At 44.5% G+C, this 20360-nt stretch overlaps 1 protein-coding gene across 1 annotated transcript in view; it reads right to left on the bottom strand.

The window, feature by feature from the left end:
- Positions 1 to 7086: 7086 nt before the first annotated feature.
- Positions 7087 to 20360, bottom strand: part of ABRAXAS2 (abraxas 2, BRISC complex subunit) — a 39334-nt gene continuing 26060 nt past the window's right edge. Inside the window, exons 6-9 of the mRNA XM_036736892.1 lie at positions 18773 to 18892; positions 18207 to 18291; positions 15665 to 15779; positions 7087 to 9203 (exon numbers count right to left, since the gene is read on the bottom strand). Coding sequence (XP_036592787.1) covers positions 8749 to 9203; positions 15665 to 15779; positions 18207 to 18291; positions 18773 to 18892 — 775 coding nt within the window. The 3' untranslated portion in view covers positions 7087 to 8748. The remainder of the gene's footprint in view (positions 9204 to 15664; positions 15780 to 18206; positions 18292 to 18772; positions 18893 to 20360) is intronic.

The following is a 20360-nucleotide window of genomic DNA, read 5'->3' on the forward strand; positions in this document are numbered from 1 at the left end:
TTGATGATATAAAATTGAAAAGGTTTTGATGTACCAAACCAATGCAGCTAAAATCAGAAAGGGAAATGGAGGAGAAAAAAAATCTGTGCAGCAAGCTTCACGGAGAAGGTTCTCATTTCCAAGAGATATAAAGAACTGGTTACATCTATAAGAATAAGAGCTATTATCAAAAGCAAGGGATAAATTGTCAAAGGCAGTTTTCTAAGGAAGAACCCCACGCTATCGATTGCCATGTGAAAAGAAAATCCAAAGCCCTAAAAATTGGAGAAATGCAAATTAAAGCAACTCTGAGGCTCCATCTCACATCCATTAGATTGGAAAAGTTGAGAAAAAAGGAAAATTACAAATGTTGGAGGGGGTGGAAGAAAACTAGCACATTAATGTGCTATGTTGGTAAAGCTGTACATTGGTCGGGCAGCTCTGGAAAGCATTTTGGAGCTATGTGCCAAAAGACGCTCACTGTTACCCAGGGATACCATTACCAGGTACGTCCCCCCCCCCAAGAGGTAAAAGAGAAAAAGATACACATGTAAAGAAAAACTTCACCCCAGCTCTTTGTTGTAGCAGGTAACTGGGATCAAAGAGAGGTGCATTGATCAACTGGAGACTTTCTGAAACAAATTCTAAGAAATGGATGCAATGGAATATTATTGCACAGTGAAAATTTACACAAAGGAATGTTTCAGAGAAATTTAGAAAGATTTGCGTGAACTGATGCAGCGTGAAGTCAGCAGAACCAAGTGAGCAGTTTATAGGATAAAAATAACACTTGTTATTTGTATGACAAAAACCTCTTTTAAAGGCTTAAGATCCTGGATCAATCCAAGAACCAAAGAGGAAGCATGCTACCTACCTGCTGACAGAAGGGACTTAAGGGGAGACAGGTGGACTTAAGTTTCATCATCAGTCACACATTTCTTCATATGGTAAATATTTGTGCAATATTTTTTTCTTGACTATTCTTGTTTCAGTTTTTGTTCAGTTTTTTTTTTAATTTGGGGAGTGGAAGGAGGATAAGGTGGGGAGAGCGATGTTAGAGTTGGGGTTTTCAAAAATATTAGAAAAAAAGAGTTTCATTGGGCGATTTTTTTTAAATACATGGAAGAAAACAGAAAACCTCCACAGGAAACAAAGCAACTTTGAAAGAATCATGTTGAATTTAGCAGATTTTTTAAAGGCAAGCTACATATCACATACAATTCACACGTAATTCCATTTTTCATTTCTCCTCTGCATGGGAAAATGGGGTTTTTAGTGTTCATTCTATTCAGAATTAAAAAACCCCAACAGCATATGAAGTGGATGGACTTAAAGGCCTTGTTTAGGAAGGGGGATTCCACTAACTTTTGGGAAGGACCACCGGCTTTACCGCCCAACTCAAGGGATCACCAGGATGATGAGTTTTGAGCCTTGTACCCATGAGGTCATCAAGCTCCACGAGCTCCCTTTACATAGAAGGAAAATGGCACCAAGAGCAGGATAGTGGCTTGCCTGATGGCCTTTACTGTTGCAGATTACTATGCCTGTCCCTGGCCATGGCTGGCATGCTTTTTTATTCTCTTGCTCTCAAGATCCAACATTAATGCCCTCCCCATATGATGGAATAGCCAATTTTCAGAAGCTAATGTATTTGATAGGCTTTGTGTTCTGCAAAATTTCTATTTTGAGTTCATGGTTCTTGACAACATCCCAGTCAAGCAGACGTTTTCAGATTGAGCAAAAGTCAGGGCCATTTGTTCTCTGTGCAGCCAGATTCTTTTCAGCTAACTCCCAGTCCTCACTAGCGGTGCTCCACTGTCATCAGCAGCCGGAGACCCCAACAGATTTTTCTAGTAAAATGGAAATAGCAAAGAACTGTGACCTTCGAGAAAAAGTCACGAAGATAATTAAATGAGACTGCACTACCAATTTATGTCCAGACTTCCTGACACAGACTCCACGTGTGGTTAAACTTGGCAGGTCCTGGCATCCGTGAACACTTTCTTAGGAAAAAGGTTTCCGTATTTCTGGATCTATCCTCAGTGCTCCTCATCTGGCTCCCAGAATCCCTCCCTCCCTGCACTGATGCCGTGTATTCCTGCAGGAGAGCATGCCCCAAGGTAATGAGGGAAGTGGGGTATTGTTTTCCTTACCTATGACATTAGTGGGAGGCTCGGGAGCCATGATTCTGAGTGGATGTGGACCCACAGTATGATCTTGAACCTGGGGTGGCCCTGTCTGGGAGAACCCAATCTGGGAGTTGGGGGTGGGGAGTGGGATACCCTACGTGCTACAAATATTTTGTTTATTCATCCATCTATGTGTTGTAACTCCCCCCAGAATGGAAGCTCCTTGAGGGGGCAGGGACTACTCCCTTTGTATTCTGGCATAGCAGTAGGTGCCTAACAGATGCTTAGTGAACTGAGCGAAGTTCGGGTGAGCGGTGGAGAAAGAGCTCAGTATAGTCCGTAGTAACTCCACTAAGACTGGCTAAGTTTGTTTAGCCATTTTATTAAGATGTATTACACTCCAAGACTTCTGAAAAAGCGTTATGAAACATTGCATGTCTACCTGCCACCACACTCGGTAACAGAATCTTTGGCTTCCTGTCTAGCTTTCCACAGCTGTCACTCGCCACCTCTGCCCTCCATCCACTCAGCTCCCACCTCTCCAGACAGCCAGAAAGCACCTCTGAGGCCACCGAGTATGCCTCCCTCCCCCACTCTGCAGATAAGGAAACTGAGGTACAGGAAGGTTAAGTGAACTCCCTCCCCACCCCACCCCCAAATCACTGTCTGAGGCTGAGCTCATGTCCTTCCTTCTGAACCTTGTTTCCAAGCTGCTTCTGTTCTGTCTGTACTTTATGTGGACGTGTCATCCCTTCCATTAGAATGTAAGCCCCTTGATGAGGGCAGGGGCTGCTTCACTTCTCTCTCTGTCTCCAGGGCTCATAGAAAGGTTAATAAGCACTTTTCAAGTGACTGGCCTAGGGCCACTCGGCATCTCTTCCTGCTGCCTTCCCGTGCGGCTGGTTTGCCCAAGGTCTCTCGACTGTTTCTGCCCTCCAGATGACCACGCCGCCTCAAGAGGTCTCTGTGCCTTCTGCTGGACATCAGGGGATCTCTGATTGACTCAAGAACACCCAGTCCTCAGTGATCCCAACCACAGGGAAGAGCACACACATTAGACAAACACACTTCCAATCTGGCACTAGACATGCTCCACACACCTGTTCCCCAGGATGTATCCTATGAGGCCAGATATGCTCATTCACACATGTCCCTCTCAACTTTTCCACAAAAGTAAAGTCCTGATATCATGCCCCGCAGTGGCAGGGGGAGGGGATAAGCTTTATATAGTACCTACTGTGTGCCTGGCACTGGGCTGAGCCCTTTACAATTATGGCCTCCTCAGATCTTTACAATAACTCTGGGAGGCAGGTGCTGTTATTATCCTCATTTTACAGAGGAGGAAACCGAGTCAAGCAGCAGGTAAGAGACTTGGCCGGGCTCACACGCTTAGTGTCAACTTCAGGTCTTCTGACCCCAGGCCCAGTGCTCTGTGGCACCTCTAGCTGCCCACTGTACCAAACACTCCACTACTTAATGGAAGTGACCATGGCTCTCAAAGTCCATGCCAAGAGAGGGCAAATTCTGGCAGAATCTACTGTGCTAGAAAGGCTTTAAAGATGGTTCCAGTAACTGACTGAATGTGGGTCCAGGAGAGGCTTATCACCAGGTGAGACCGGGTTGGTCACTCTCTGGCCATGGCAACCCAAGAAACAACAAACACAAAATGGCCTCAGTCCAGATCAGCCTCTTTGGCACGCACCGTGACAATGGGAGAGTTGGGTGATGGGAAAAGAGGTAGAGGGTGGGAGAAGAAGGTGCTAAGAATCCCTTTCTAGACCATCAATAAACCTTAACTGAACTGTGGGTATTCTAAACGAGGGCTTTTTGTCCAGGGACCAGAGAATAGATGAGTCCTGATGGAAGTGAAATTGGCAGACGGTGTAGTCTGCTGCCCAAAAGCCATAAGAAACATTTTGTGAAATGCTTGGTCTGCTGGTCTTTCAATACTCACTGGGACCACCAACAAAAACTCACCAAGAAAAGACTTGTGGTTTATGTACCAAAATCTGTTGCAGAATTTGAAGAGGTAGAGAAATTCTAGAAAGAGCTCTGCATGATACCCCAGACCAAGTCACCATGTATTTTAATGCAAAGGGGGCTACAGGGCTTGCTCATTAAAAGAAAATAAAAGGCATTTGAAAATACACCCAGAACCAAAGTGAGCAGGATGCCTCTCAAAAGCCTCACATTTGGGCATCATGAAAGAGAAAGAAGGTGTTGGATATGGCAGGAACCAAGCAAAACTGACTACAGCTTGCCAGAAAATAATTTCTACCATAAGGTGCAAGGTGAGAAACAGCAAGTAGAAGTAAGGAAAAGTTTAACAAGAATCCAAGCTCTCCAACTGTGGGATGGGCTAGGCCATGAGACAGTGGGAGGGCAAGCAGAAGCTGCATCGCCAATGATCAAGCCCAGGCCAGACTAGATGGCCTCAATTCTATAATGTGGCAATCACCATTGTAGGGGTCTTGCACAGGACCCAAATGGAAAAGCAATTCCTTCTAGCAGGTGATGCCCTCCAGCTGCTCCTTTCTGCTGAAAAAATCGTGTGGACTGCTTTAAGCCCATAACACTACAGAGATTCACAATTACTCCAAAGGTTGACACTGCAATCCACTCAAGAAAAACCAAGGAGACAAAAAACGCACACCCCCCAAATCTTACCTTGTAGGTGGAAGGGCAGCTCGCTGAGATGAGTCAATAACCTAGGAAGGCACTGCCGTTGGAGAAAAGCTGGTCGCAGAGTCACACAGCAGAAAGAAAGGGAGCCAGGTGGCAACTAGAACAGGATGATGTTCTTCGGGGGTCCCCACCACTCCCCGACAGTGGAAACTTGTCTTTTTTTAAAGCTGTTCTTTGCAGCGATGCGGTAGCTTGGCACAGCACAATGGACAGAATCCTGGACTGGGAGTCCAGAGGACATAGGGGCTTGAATCTTGCTCCAGACATTTAATGGGCAAGCCCCTTCATTTCCTATTATACTGCAGTGGTATGGGTTAATGGAGGGAATTCTCCAGACTGACCAAACCAGACCTCCTTTACATTTGTATATCCCTGGCTCCAAAGAACTAAAATTGTGGATGATGCAAAGGGACCCCAGAGACACACAATGAGTTTAAGGGGAGCACCGCCCATTACCAACAACACTCTGAATTCAGGAAGCAAAGAGAGGTCATGGTGGGAAAGCATGACTGGAAATGGAGGTGGGATAACAGAGGGACAACCTGTGTACTGAGGACTCCTGAACGCTGGGGCAGGGGCCCCTCTGTAAGATTCCTAAGAAGATATGAATAAGGACACATGGGATGAGAAGGCAAAGCCGGGCTGCCATCTGTGTTAGCAAGGAGAGCACCCAAACCCAGGGCATCACAAAAGCAAAGAAATACTCAGGTAGTAATCAAACAGCCATGATATAGTACTAAGCCTTCCACGTTCAGGAAGAGCCTGATATTTGGAAACAGACAGCCAAGGAAAAAGTGGACTTTGGAAAAAAGCCTAAGTAAAAAGAATCGGCCTTTTCTGCTTAGACTCCAGAACCATGGGGCTGAACACATCTCATGGTAACCTGAAAAGGTTCTCCACTCTTACCTTGGACAAACACTATGAATGACTGTTTGAAATTTTGGACATCCTCACTTCTCTAGAGTGCTAGAATTAACGTTGAATTGTTTCCAGATTTACAAAAAACATCCCGGAAACTTTAAACATCTAGAATCGAGGTGAAGAATGGTAAGAGTGATAAGATTAAAACTCCCTACTGCTGCCATCAATAGAGTCATTGGCATGGGCCCAAAGATTAGATGAATTAAAGAGATGGGGAAAAAAGAAGCAAACTCCAAAATACTTTCAGAATCTTTTGCTCGGTGGAAAGCTTTTTGGGGCTGGCCAGCAAGCCTCAGCTGGCTTTTGTCTCTGTATCCCCAGTGCCTAGATTAATGTCCAGCAGGCATCACTAACTGCCCACTGAATGGAAATGAATTACCTTAATTCTCCGTAAGAAGAGTGGGGCATGTCAAGGTCAAGCATATTTTAAAAAGATGGCCTGTTCAATGAAATCTGAATGACTCTGATTGGTACAGATTGCAACATCTGTCACACAAAGGCAGAAACGGGACTGGACCAGGTGACAGCCATCCCTGTCCAGAGTGTCTTGGACTTTGTGTGAGGCTGGCCAGTTTGGAGCCAGAGGGAGTAGTGGGGCATGTTCTCCCTTACTTTGGCATCACTGAGTGCCCAATACACCAACAGCTTTGCGCAGTCCCCGCACTCTCTCCAATCTGTTTGTTACAACTACAGAGTTAAACAATAGAATAAATATTTCCATTTCTTGACAGCACATTTGCCTAGTACTTCTCTGTGGGCTTCTAATTTGGCCAAATCAAGATATACACTTGCCAAGAGTGTTGGCTATGGTGGTAGAACATGTCCAGTGTGCAATCCAAATGGAAGAGAAATTCTCTGTAGACAGTAAGGTCTTCCAGATATTCCAGGTGGCAGATGACATTGAGCTGACTGCAAGAAACCCCACAACCCTGCAGAGTTCCCTCCCAACTCCTAGTTTTACAGATAAAGAAATGGAGGCCCAAGAAGCAATGATTTCCTTAAGGTCACACAGATAGTGAGCAGCAGGGCTGGGAGGCCAAGCCAGGCCCTACATTGTATGTCCTGTCCCTGACATGTAAAGTAGAATTTCCGTTCTAGGCCAAAAACCTCCAAGGCTTTACACATTCACAGCTGCAGAGTCACTTTAAACAAGGCAGGTTCCTTTGTGCTCTCCTTTTCCAAGCTAAGTCCTACATTTCTGTGACACTAAGTTCTCTCTCCATCCTGCTAACCAGCACATACCTTTCCAGATCAGCGGAAGGGTCTTCCTAGGGCTCACTTTGGTGGCTGGAATGAGGGGCCAGCAAAACAAGGGAGCTGGCAGGGGAGAGAGGGCTGGCTGAATGCTGATGAGAGAGATCGAGACGAGAGGTACAGGATTAAATAGGCTTTTATTGTCACATTCACGGCTTTGTCAGGCGTACATTGCAGACTGTTGTGCGGCATCAAAATAAAAATATTTTCCTATGGTGAAGAAAACTGACCTGAGGGGAGGGTGGCAGCATGTCTCCTCCCATCCACCAGCCCAGAGCTGTCTGTGGAGAGCAGACAGTGAAACCAAACAAGTCTGTCCGAAAATGGCCTACGATATTCCAAGCCAAACTGCAGTCGTGTTAAGGCGAACAAAGAACGCAACCTCGACAAAATGGAGACCGTTCAACAGGAAGGGGGACATCCGAAGCAGGAGCTCGAGCACGTCACTCTTTAGGCCACATCATCTCATCAGCCCAGGAGCAGGAGCCATGAGAACCAGCTCTTTTAACAGTCGCTCTGGTGACGTCTTTGCTCCTGTACATTTTACGGAGGTCAAAGGAAAGGCAGTTGTGTTTCAGAGCGTCCGACACAGGTGCTCACCTCACGGCTAATGGCAGGTTTTGTCATCTGCAAGCTCAGAACCAAAAAGCCCCTGGGATTTCAGGGGCCCCATTTCACATCGTTTGGGCAAAATGAGAAGATAAGTGGTAATTAAATAATAGCCTAAGTGCATCCCAATATAAAAATCTACACCCACACACACACGCACGCGCACGCACACGCACACCACTTTGTCTCCAAAATGGCAACTTTTTTCCCTTGTAAGTACTTTCTTCAAATGCAAAACAAATCTTTAATCACCGAGATAACCAAACAGGCCCTTCCTCTATAGGCCTTACATAAAATTACATTAATAATTGCATCCAAAGGCATTAATCAATTACCTCCTTTACACATAATCTCTGGGAAAAAATCACATTTGGAATCTCTTTGTTGTAAAACCTCGGTAAGACGCCCAAGGCATCCTCGTACTCCGTGTGCCCTCCATCTTCAGGCAGCGGCACCGTCACTGGAGCCCGCCAAACTTGCACACAAGAACTCTAGGACCTACTTCCGTGGGTGATTGTTTACTGGGAATTAGTATTCCTACATAAAAAGGCAACCATTTTAAGTGATACACACATCCGGCTAGTAAAAAAGTTGAAACCAAACCCTTCCCTTTTGATCTCAAAAGGGCATGCAGCTCGGAGAAGGTACATCTGATGTGTTCCAAATCAGGCTTCTTAAAATTATCAAAATTTCTTTTCTGGCAAAGAATAATTTGGCTCATCGTAGAAAGTTTCTTTGAAGGCTACTGCTGAACCTGTTTCCCTTTCAAAAACTAAATTTCAAGGCATGATAGTGCAAGAGGTAAGTTTTTGATTTGTATAGGACATTTATAGACTAATTGTGCTTAGTCTCCAATTCCCAATTTATTTTAATGAAAATACGGCAACCCAAACTAAAAGGTTTCTATAAATTTCACTTTGCCTAATTGACCAAGACATCCATGGATCTCATCAGTATTAGTACAACTTGATTATCCTAAGGATTCCATTACGAAACTTGCAAACTGTATCACGAGGCAAGTCTATGCGCGCCTTCTGTGCACAAGAAGCCTCCTCAGGGAGTCTCCACTTCTGCAAAGCAGTTTTTTTTTTCCTCTGAAATTAAGTCCCCCAAAAGACTTTCGACAAGAGTTAAGAGAAACAGTGCTCCACTGAGAGTCTGCGGTGTTCTGTCATATCTGAGAGGTCTGAGTGTTCCTGGAGTCTCCGTCAGGATGTGTTGTTGGTCGGGAACCCCGAGTGTGTGAGTATTCGCTAGGAGAGGGCCCTGCAGGGCCATAATCACTGTCTTCTGAGTCATCCACACTGTCTCCAACTGCTCTTTGGGACAGAGGCAGGGCTGCTCCATTGCCAGAATACTTCAATCCTGCATTCGTGGAAACAAAGCTGGAAGAGCCTACCGCCTGTGGCCGAGGCATGAAGATGCTGCTCTCCAGGAGAGAGTGGCCCAAAGTACTCTCTTGACAGGCTGGGTTAAAGTCTGAATAAGGAGGGGGTGGGTCTGAGGGCTCTGCATCTCCAAGGGCGCTGCCTTCTACCTCAAACCCAGAATATGGCAGCCTCGCACCGAACCCTGGCTCCGAACTTTCCGCAGACAATTGCCTGTTTAATAAGGCCTGCTGCAATCCTAGGTGGAAACAGGAAGAGTGTTAACATCCCATTGTCCATACTGTTTTTCATCCCCATGCATTAAGAAGCCCACCTGACCAGCTGTGGCAGATGTTCTTAGCTAACCAGCAGTGTTCTTGGCTAACTAGTAATTCATGGTGGATTTGAACTTCTTTCATATACTTTAAGACTCGAATAGAAAAGCTATTACGTTTACCTTTTCATTCATTAATCCCATATCTCCTGTGTCTTCTATAGACAAGGCAGAAATCTGGGCCCTCTGTCCTCTTTTACCTGGTCATCTCATCAGGTCCCATGGATTCGACTCTCTCTCTGTGCAGAACACTCTCAGGTCTCTGTCTAGTCCCAACCCTTCTGCCAACATCTCACCCTCAACATGTTCCAAACTGAATTACCTCCCCCATCCCCAGCCCCCTCCTAGGCCCTAGGCATCATCCTCAGAGCTTTGCTCTCATTCCCACATCTGTCCTCTACGTCCCCCTCTTGTCTGACACAGCAGTCACCCTGGGGCAGGCTCTTATCCCTTCAGTCTGGACTCTAATAATCCTTTACTCAGCTGCCAAATTTCATTCTCCTAAAGTTCAGGTCTAACCATCCCCCCAAACCCAGCCCGCTATCCCCAGTCCATCAACTCTGGGGGTCCACTAAGGACCCTTAGAAACATAAAATTCTCTGACACTCAAAGCCACTTCACGAGCTGGCGTCCTCCTCCCCAAATACTCTCGATGCCAGCTCCGTGGCTGTTCCTCAAACAAGACATGCCATTTGCAGACTCCATGCCTGCTGGCTGCCTCCTGGATTCCCCTTTCCCAGCTCCCTTAAGGCTAGTGCTTTCTCTCAGCAGATGCCTCCCACTCCATTATCAGCTCTGTGCTGCTTGCACTGGTCATTGCCTTTCTTTACATCCTCTGTGCCCAGGGGTGGGCATGTGGCAGGCCCTTAATGAATGCTTGTGGCCTTGGTTCATTAATGACATGTGGGGGATGTGAAACTGAAGAAGACACAGTCACTGTCTGACAGAAGTGTGTACTCCAGCCAGGGGGAAGGACAGAGCACACTAAGAAGAGACCTAAATGGCTAACTCCACAAGGAGGAGAAGACTCCCAGGTCCGTGAGTCAGCCAGAATCTGAACAACCAATGAAACTACAACCCGCCTCTCTCACCCAACAGCCCCCAGCCAGCTCTCAACAATGGAACGCTCCCTACCACTAGGCTCACAGTGGCCTCTTGCCAGCTTTCCTTGGTTGTTCCTAGCTTTGTTCCCAGGACTAGCCCTTCTTCCAAAGGCCTCCAACTTGAGGTGGCCCGGGGGGGACGAGGGACAGGGACGGCATAGTCTTCACACTCACAAAGCTATAGAATCCTAACATACTGAACCATGTTTAAAATGTAGATGATTTGGGGAGGAAGGTGGTTAATCCACTGTCTCCCTAAAGTCACCAAAGTCAGAAATCCAAAAGGATTCCTAGATATTCAACTCTGTCATCTCTAATTAGAAGCCTCAGAGACTCTTCATTATCAGTGCTTCATTTATTCATCTCTTCTTCACACTTTATTAGCACATCTAGCATTTCTAAAATCACATTGACTAAAAGTGACCAAAGACAGTGTGGTGTAATGTACCTGGAGTCAGAAAGGCCCAGGTTCAAACCCCTTTGAGATGGGGGCTGCCCAAGCTCCTCTCTCTAGGGAGGCTAAATCTGGGCAGGGAATGGGGAGAAGGGTGTGGGAAGGTAAGCTTCCCTCCAGGGCCTTCGCAGAAGAATGCAGAGAAAGGTGCACCCTCGACAGGCTCAAACGCTTCCCTACCACATGGGATACTGGTTCCTGATTTCAAATAGATGCTTTTTAGGAAAAATTCCTTTACTTTTTAATGGTTTGCATTATAAAGAGATGCTGAGTTTTTATCAAAGGCCCTTTCTGCAGCCATTTTTGTCATAATTTTTATGATTTGTGTTGTCAATATAATTTGTCACATCGACTATTTTCCTAATAGTGAACTGTTCTTGTATTCTATTATAAAACCTATTTGGCTTCAAATGTATATATGTGTGTGTATATATATATGTATGTGTGTGTGTGTGTGGTTTGTCAAAAGTTTGATATTCTGGGGGCCTCTTCATGCTTTTCATCATAAATCACTGTTGTATTTTACTGTATTTATATTACTCAATAAGAATGGTTCATAATTTTCTTTCTTATTTGATCCATAAAAACAACTGGGTAGCATATTATACTTTCTCTGTTTATAAATAACTATTGTAATATAGGCACTTCTTAAGTTAGGAAAAAAAAAATCACTTGTGACTTTTTACAGGGCAGGTCCTTAGTGGCTTGCCCAACTTTTCCCTATGAGACTGATCTATTCAGGTCAACCATGTCTCCCTGTGACAGTCCATTATGTCACTTATGTGACATTCAGTGACGTAATGGATAGAGCACTGAGTCAGGAAGACTTAAGTTCATATCTGGCCTCAGACACTTAATATCTGTGTGACCCTGGGCAAGTCACTTAACCCTGTTTGCCTCAGCATCCTCAAATATCAAATGAGGATAACAAAAGCACCCTGCTCACAGGTCTGTTGTGAGGAACAAATGAGATAATATTTGCAAACTCAGAGCCCAGTGCCTGGTGCACAGCAGGTGCTGTGTAAAGGGTAGCAATGAGGATGACGACGTGGGGTGGGGCATTCAATGTGCCAGCACATACTTGTGACCAGAAGCCGTCACATCCAATTGTTTCTCTAATTCTTTTGCATTCCTATGATTTTTTTGCTCATTTCTAATTTTGAAAATCTGAGTTCTCCTTCTTTTCCTAATTACTGACTAATTTGCTAATTATTTATTGATATCACCGGGTCTCTCATGAAGACCCAAAACACTCCCACCAACTCTTAATTCTAACGTTTCACTTGTCCTTTTGTTTTCAATTGTGTTCAGATCATCCTTCTCTTCCCACTTCTGTTGGGAGGTTTACTCCTTTTTTAGCTTCTTTTAATGTATGTTTAACCAATTCAGTTTTGCTCCTTCTTCCTAATGGAGGGGTTTGGGAGGATAAATCTGCTCCTGAAGAACACGGACTGTACCCTACCAATTTTGAGATGTGGTGTACTGGGATTAAAAGATGAATGATGTTGTCTTTGTCATTTGAAATGTTATGTTCCTATTTATTTCTGGTTATAATCAGTAACTGAGACTTTTGATTCCAAAGAACTTAAAGTAACCCCACCATATGTGTCATGTCCCTTAAAAAAATGAACTCTAGCTCCTATCAGAGACCTGATCTAATTCTTTCTCAGTAAGACTCCAAAAGGCCCATGCTAAGTTCACAGCATTGTTCATTATTATTCAATCTTTCTTTCATTTTTCCAAATTTTTACCAACTTGCTTATTCATAATGACAGCGATGATAAAACTGCCAACGTCAACTGAACGAAAATGGAAATTGATCAATTTACCCAAAGCTTTACATCATTTCTACCTGACAGCACTTATGGTTTGAAGCCCCATATTGCCCTTAGCAGAACCTAAGTTCTTTCAGGGAAGGGGCTGGGTCACTTTTCATTTTTGTACCCCCAGAATCTGGCAGAAGGCCTGCCATCCATCCATCTCCCAATATCTGTTTCCACCTAATCCAAATAAATTATCTGAACTGAGCTTCTTGGAAATGTCATTCCCCATTTATTCCACACTCATAATGTAACCAGCACTGTCCTCGGCACTCGGGTGAATACAAAGTTTGGATGAGATATGGCTCCTGCCCTCAGGGAACTTCAAGTTTAATAGGAGATGGCATAAACATAAAAAATATTAACACACGATGAGTGCAGAGAAGTGCCAAGTACTTGGCAAAATACAAATGGGGCCCAACCTGGTCTATTATGAGCTCCAGAGGTGAGCAAATTGCATGGTAATCTCTTGTAGCATCTGAGATGAGAGTTTATACTTGGGTAATGTCATTCTGAACAGGGACTTGGGAACAGATAGGAGAGGAAGTTACAGGATGCAGCTAGCAAGGGATTAGCCATGGTGTGTAAGGCAAAGGGAAAGGCCAAAGATGACATCAAGAGGACCCTGAGTGACAGCCTACATCTCGGCTCTCTTGCCAGAAACAGGGAAGCCTGGAGAGAGGGCAGGCTTTGGGCAGAACACAGAGCTCTGTTCTTGATATGAGTTCTAAATGTTGACTGGACAGTCACATAGACATTGGGAGAGCCAGAAAATTATGGCTGGTTACATAGATTTAGAAGTCATCTACAAAGAAATGATCTTTGGGGCCATAAGAACAGATGAGATCACCAGGAAAAGGAATTTCAAGAGGAAAGAAAGCCTAAGACAGAGGACGGGGTAGGGTGAGGTGGGGCATCCACACTTAAGGGGTTGAAAGAAAGATGATGACCAAAGGAAACTGAGGAGGAACAGTTAGACAGGCAGGGGTAGAACTAGGACAGAGCAGTCTGGAAAGCCAAGGAAAGGAACAGCATCTGTCAAACTCTGCTTATTCTCTAAGACCATCAGATGTAGCAGTTAAGAGACCACTGGTCACCCTGGGAAAAGTAGGTTTACTAGAGGGGCAGAGCCAAAGTCAGACTGCTGGGGGGGAAGTGGCTGCGTGCTAGGTGGGAGGGTTGAAGAAGGAAAGACAGCCTGGGAGGATGATTCTTTCTAGGACTCCATCAGTGAAAGGAAAAAGGGATACAGGACCATAACACAGGAGGCTTAGAGGGGCAAGTGAAGGTTTTTGAAGGATGAGACACATCTGAGTATGCCTGCATGCAGTAGGAAAGCAGCCAACAGTTAGGGAGAAAATTAAAGCAGGCGGGGAGGGGGGGAGCTCCCAGAGGAGATGGGAGGGTATGGAGAGAAGGTCCAAGCAGCGGCTTGCCTTCCCAAGGAACAGGGCCAGGACTGGAGTAAAGGGGGAGAGAAGTCAAGATGCAGAGAGTTTAAATCTAAGGAAATGAGGGCTTGGGCAACAAAGAAGTTCAATATTTGCAGAAAAATAAGAGATGAAGCTATGCCAGGGAATAGGAGAAGACTTGCATAAAAGCCTGGAAAAACTGATATGAATGGATACAGACTAGAGCCAGCAGAACCAAGAAAAGAACACACACAATAACTCCAAGAACATGAAAAGCGAATGTAATGAAATCATAAAGAGCCGGGAGGCCCTGAATGAAGACGAGGAGACCCACCCCCCCCCCCGCCCCCAAACCCCTATGCTCCAGGACATGGGAGGCCCACACATGCTGAGGGTCATACATGGTTTTCCCCCTTCTTTTTCTCTTCTGTCATATGGAATGATTCTCTGGAAGAGGAGGGGGGAGGGAGACTAGGGAAAACTATGATGATGTAAAAAAGGGAGAAGACATCAATAAAAGCTGATTTTTTAAAAAAAAGAAAGAAGGCTTAAGCAGACACTGAAGGGAGTGAGTTGAGATTAAATAGCATGAATCTGTAGAAGACCCAGTGCATTTGGTCCAATGACTCCCGCCAGCAACATTTAAGAGCCCAGGAGTAGGTGTAGAGAAGGCAGCTGGCAGGGGTGAGCCAGAGTCTGAAAGGCAGCAAGGGAATGGAGGATGGAAGACAATGTATAGTTGAACTGTGAAGGAAGGAAAGGGAGGGCAGGGCGGGGGTGGGGGGACAGATTGGGAGAATAGTGAGCTCCTGCAGGCTGCAGTCAAGATGAAGTGGTTTAAGTTCCATCAAGGAAGGAAGGGGGAGGGGAAGGAGAAGGAGACAAAGGGCAGGTGATTGTCATCAAAGAGGGGCATTAGACAGTTCCAAAGGAGGGTGGTTATGAGTAATCATGAGATCAAAAATTTGACCTTCCTTGGGTATGGCTGAAGTGGAGTACAGGTCTTGGGTGCTGAGGACACTGAGGAACTCGGAGGTCAGGGACAGTCAAGACCCCAACTAACAACCCATTTCAATCATTTCCCAGGGATCTGACCTCCTGTTCCAAATCTAAACAATGCAGACAGATTGAGATTGGGGGCAGGGAGCTCACGCCCCCGTCAGCCTGACTGACCATCAGATGCCTTTCCCACAGGCCTCTGGGCCTCTCCTCACTCATCCCATGTTCACACCCAAATTCCTCTCACACTTATGTCTCTGATGATGGTGCTGTCTTCTATGTAACCTCCCTCCACTGGGCCTTGGACACAGCAGATGATCCTTGAAGACTATGAGTGAAATCCACTGGGTGTTCTACAGAACTCAAACCTATGTCAACCACTTTGTGTGTTAAAATTTCGCTTTCATTTGTTTTTTTCCCCCCCTGATCAAAAAGATTCAAAATAAACCCTATGATGAAGAAAAAGAACCCACCCATCCCTTCTTAGATAATGAAGTGGGTTTGTCACCACACTTCTTTCTATACAATGTAGCTTTAAAATGGAAGGGTCACAGAACACTTTCCTGATAGGGTCAAGTTAATTTGGGAAAAAACTTACTTATTTCTTGCTCCTTTTCATTTTTCCTCTGAGTGATCTGTCTTTTTAATTTGTTCACCTCTGCCTGAAAAGATTCGACCATTCGCTCACTCTTCTCTACATCTATGCACACTGCCTGGGGAAAAGTAAAAGGAGAACAATTAGGCCTGAAGCTCCCCACCAAACAGCCTGGGTCACAAAGGGGAGAACACAGGAACCTTACACCTTACACCAGGCCCAGGGCCGTGCCCAGCAGGCTAAGTGTCAAACCATACAAGTGGTGATGCTTCCTCAATTCTCTTAAATAATGAGCAGGTTGACTCTTGTTCACCTGATTAATCATTTGTAACATTTTTTCCCTTACACAACGAATAAGAAATAACAACTATTAAAGGGAACTTCTTAGGTTAGCCTACAAAGCATTACACATTAAAACTTCTAAAATTAGGAATAAAATGGTTTCAAATTTCACTTAACATTCCAAAATGATCAAAACATATTTATGGAAAGTCTATACTGCATTGTAAAATGTAAAGTTTTAGAATTGCCATAAAACTGGATGAAGAATAATTTGAGATCAGGCTCTGTACAACTGGGCCCATTAAAAAACTCAGCATAAAGGATTATAGCTCGTGAGTGATCCCAGCATCCTGCTTTGCAGCCTTTTGTGTTTGATTTGTGAGAAGGGCAAAAGGCAATCTCAAATTAAGAGTAGAAAGGGATGCACGTTTCACTGTGGACTTGGGACAAGTAGCTGTTAACAGGCTTCATGATGCCTTCCTCCTACAGAGAGAGAATGGTCTAAGATGCAAACACTATGACCTCAGTCCATCCCCAGGGGAGGATGGGGGGAAGGGAAGAGGAACCGAGCAATGCTCCAAGCACCAGGGAGGGCAGGAACACCCCGAGGTGGGTCACTAGTCCCTAAGTGGGGCCTTCTTGGCCTCCTGGATTCCTCTCCCTGTCTTTCTGTCCATCCTCTCTCCAGGATTTGCTATTCTAGAACCTTCCTTTGGTTCTTCTTTTCATAGCGACCTGTAACTTTAGCCATATATAGTATGAGTTCAATAAACTTTTGTCAACTTGCTGGAGAATGTCACCAATGATGGGGTGCTTGTGCTTGGACCCTAATTCTAACAGCCTCTGCTTGGGTGCCTGGGCCAGAATTCCAATTCCAAAACACATGCAGTTCTCAAAACATATTCTCTCTTAGGCAGCCTCTCTCTAGCTAAAGGGCAGCATGCCCCAACTTCTCTCTGCTTCTTCCTTAGTACACTGAGTCATAACCATATTTACTATTTATTGCCCTTTCTAACATGTATCCCAGACATAGTATTTTGTCTAACAAGACACTAGATGAGAAACTATATAAAGATTCCCTTTAGCCCCGACCTGATGGTGAACTCAGTGATGTTTCACAGTAAAAACCCCTAGTAACCCCACTGTGGGCTACTTCCTGGAGAACTCTGGATAATACACCTACGTGGTAGATACTAAATGTGCATGTTCCTTTAAGAACCACTGCTTAACCACTCCCTAATCCCACCCCTTAACCACTCCCTAATCCCACCCCAAAACACCTAAATGACATGTTCCCCCCCTTTATTCCCCTAAAAGCTTCTATAAAAATTTCTCCTGCACCTCTTTATGGTTGCAGGTTCCCTAAGAACTCTTGCCTGCTGCAAAGTGTAACAAATCTTTGCCTCCTTGACTTAAAGAATGCTTGAGTCCTCGAATTCATTCCAGGTGGCCTTGCCCTGGGAACTTTGGTTTGGGATCCTTGAATCCCTGGGTTTTTCCCCCTCAACATTGTGGCGCCCAACGTTTTTCCCCCTCTACACCACCACTTAAATCTATCCATGGGAAAGGACAGTTTAAATCCCTCACAACCAACTTACAAAGTCTCTGAATACAGCCCACTGCTAAGTTGGAAATCTGCCCTTTACATCTGAATTACACGAGGAGCTCATTTTCTGGTGACTTCTGAGGAGCTAAGAGGAAGCAGTGATTCCCCAGCTCCCATCTCAAACTTGACTGCTGAGCAGACTTCATCTCAGCCTCAAAGCATAATCAGCTTGGCCTCAATGCTCCTCCCAGGTGGGGTTCCAGCTGAAGGAAAGTAGGATTCCAGTGTCACAGATTTAGAACTGGAAGGGACCCAGGGCCAGTCTCTTCAGTTTATGGATTAGGAAACTGAGACCAAAAATATACTTCTCAGGTAAGTAAAGTCCACTTGGGAATGGAGAAGGAAGATTTTTAACCTTGAAATATCAATTCATACTGTAAGCATGTCAAATTGGCATAATATGAATTTAATTCCACCTAGGATTTGGGGAGAGCATGCATTTGCTTGTTTACTCTTTCCAAGAAGCACGCATTAAGTAAGAAGTTAACTAACATTCATTGTTGGTATTTTCAAAAATCAGTGTTGATCCTACTTTCTCTCTGTACTCTAGAGTTCAAAATAAAAGAGCATTCTTCAACAGCAATGGGTTATTTAAAATTCAAGGTGAACTGAAACCAGCCACAAAAGTGAGCTCATTTTAAAACAGTTAAGAGTTACCTGAACTTTTTCCTGAAGCGCATTATACACTTGATAAATTGCCCTGATGTCCTTCATCACTCCATCCTTATCGAAAAAGTCAGTACTAGATAGATGCAAAGACAAAAACCAGTTAGTTAAAAGCTGTTGTGCTAACAGTCTCTAACCTCTCCAACAGGACAGCCTTGCCCTCCCATACTCCTTCACTGCCAAATGCAGGGACCCTAAGGAGGTCCCTGGGGGGAAGGGGAAATGACCATTTTTAGGGTAAGAAAATGAAAAGAAAAATCTTCCAATTATTTTAAAGAACATTCTATTCTATGGTCCTTAAAAAACTGTTCATTCTATCCATACACTTTGTAGAATTTTCAAATAGTCTTGTTGCAAATGATATGAATGTTGGTGATAATAAGCTATAATTTCAATATGAGATTGTTAAAACTGTATAAATCATGGCAGGCCAGAGAATTGCCTTAACTGCTGGTGAATAAGAAAAAGTGTTCCTGTATCGTAATGAAGCCAATTTTATGTCTAGTTTCTCAATCAGAGTCCCTTGAGATACAGCCATCCCTCAGGCTCTGACTTACCCATGCTCCTTAATCACTTTGGCGTAGCTCTGAGAAGTGTTTGGCACTGAAGAAACTTTGTACTCCTGCTGGCTGGTGTTGCCCAGGTTGGGGATAGCGAGTGACACCCTTTGATTATACCTGCAGGGAAATTTTAGAAAGGTGATTTATGAAAGGCTTGGCTTTTTCTCTGAGCTTGAGTTTTTACAACCCGAGTTTTATTCTTGGGCTATGTGAGAAACCTCGCAGGCAGACCTAAGAAGAGGGCTTACTCATCCACCAATTAGCTTCATACTTCTAAGGCAGTTTTTCTTTCTCTTAGGCTCTAAGAATTAGAGCAATCTTCTAAAAAATCCTACTCCAATGCCTCCTCGTGACCTGACCCTGGGTTCTCGAAGGCCATGCCAGAGGAAGTTCTAGGAAGTTCTACCATGCTGCAAAGTTTTCAAAGTCTGATCTCTGCAACATATGACCCCTGCCTTCCAAGAGATGATCCTCAACAAGAAGCCGGTCCTGTGGTAAAGGGACAGAGCAGCTTTAATTCTGAGTAATCCCCCAGCGGCAGAGTACTGGAGAAGAAGGCAAATGGCACCCAAGTGATACTGTTTTGAGACCACTTAAAACATAGGTGAACTTTGCATCTCAGAACCCTTCTCACAGCCATGTTTTTAAATGCATAAAATAAAATACCAAGGATGAGAAAGGAAACCAATTCTATTGAAATAGTTATCAAAATATTCATAACACAAGTTTATGAACCCTAGGGCAAGAACATTTGTTCTAAAAACTTCGTTTTGTTCTTGGTCCTTTAAACACAAGCTCTGTGCCCACTGACCTGGGTACACACACGACTCAAAGAACTGAATCTCATCTATCCTGACATTTTTGCTATAAATGAAACTAGAGAAAAACCTGAAATTAAGTGACATGAATTCATTGACCTTTGACCTAGTGACATCATAAGCGAGTTTATACCCAAGGAGATCAATTACAGAAAGGTCCCATCTACACCAGAATATTCATAGCAATATTTTTGGCAACAAAAAAAAAAGCTGTAAAGAATGTATGTGCTCATTGACTAAGGAATGGCTAAACATACTGTAGTATACAAATATAATATTATCACATCTTAAGAAATGATGACTTGTGAAGAATGCAGAGGAACACAGACAGATGTGTACAAACTGATGCAAAATGAAGAAAGCAGTAGCAGGAGAACTATATTAATAATGACAACGATAACATAAAGGTGGCGGGACCAGGCAAACAAGTGATGCTTCTGGATGACTGAGGATGACCGACACGTCCTCTCCTTTAAGAAACTCTGAATTCAGGAGCCACGGCTCCAGATGGCTGAGGGGGTGCGTGCTGTCCATCCCCTCATCTCCTGACGGAGAGGGGAGGGACTCAAGAATGCTCAGAGCCAATGTGGGTGTCTCTGGCTTGACTGTGCATATTTGTAAGAAGGGCTTTTCCAATGAGGGCAGGGAAGACTGAGTAGGAGAGCAAAGGCAGAGAGGGAAAGGGCAGCAAAAAGAGGGAAGAAGGGAAGAAGAGAGGAGGAAGGGAGGGAATGAAGGACAAAGGGAGGAAGGGAGGGAGGGAGGAA

Source organism: Trichosurus vulpecula, chromosome 8, assembly GCF_011100635.1.
Source record: "Trichosurus vulpecula isolate mTriVul1 chromosome 8, mTriVul1.pri, whole genome shotgun sequence".
In the NCBI taxonomy this organism is placed as follows: Eukaryota; Metazoa; Chordata; class Mammalia; order Diprotodontia; family Phalangeridae; genus Trichosurus; species Trichosurus vulpecula.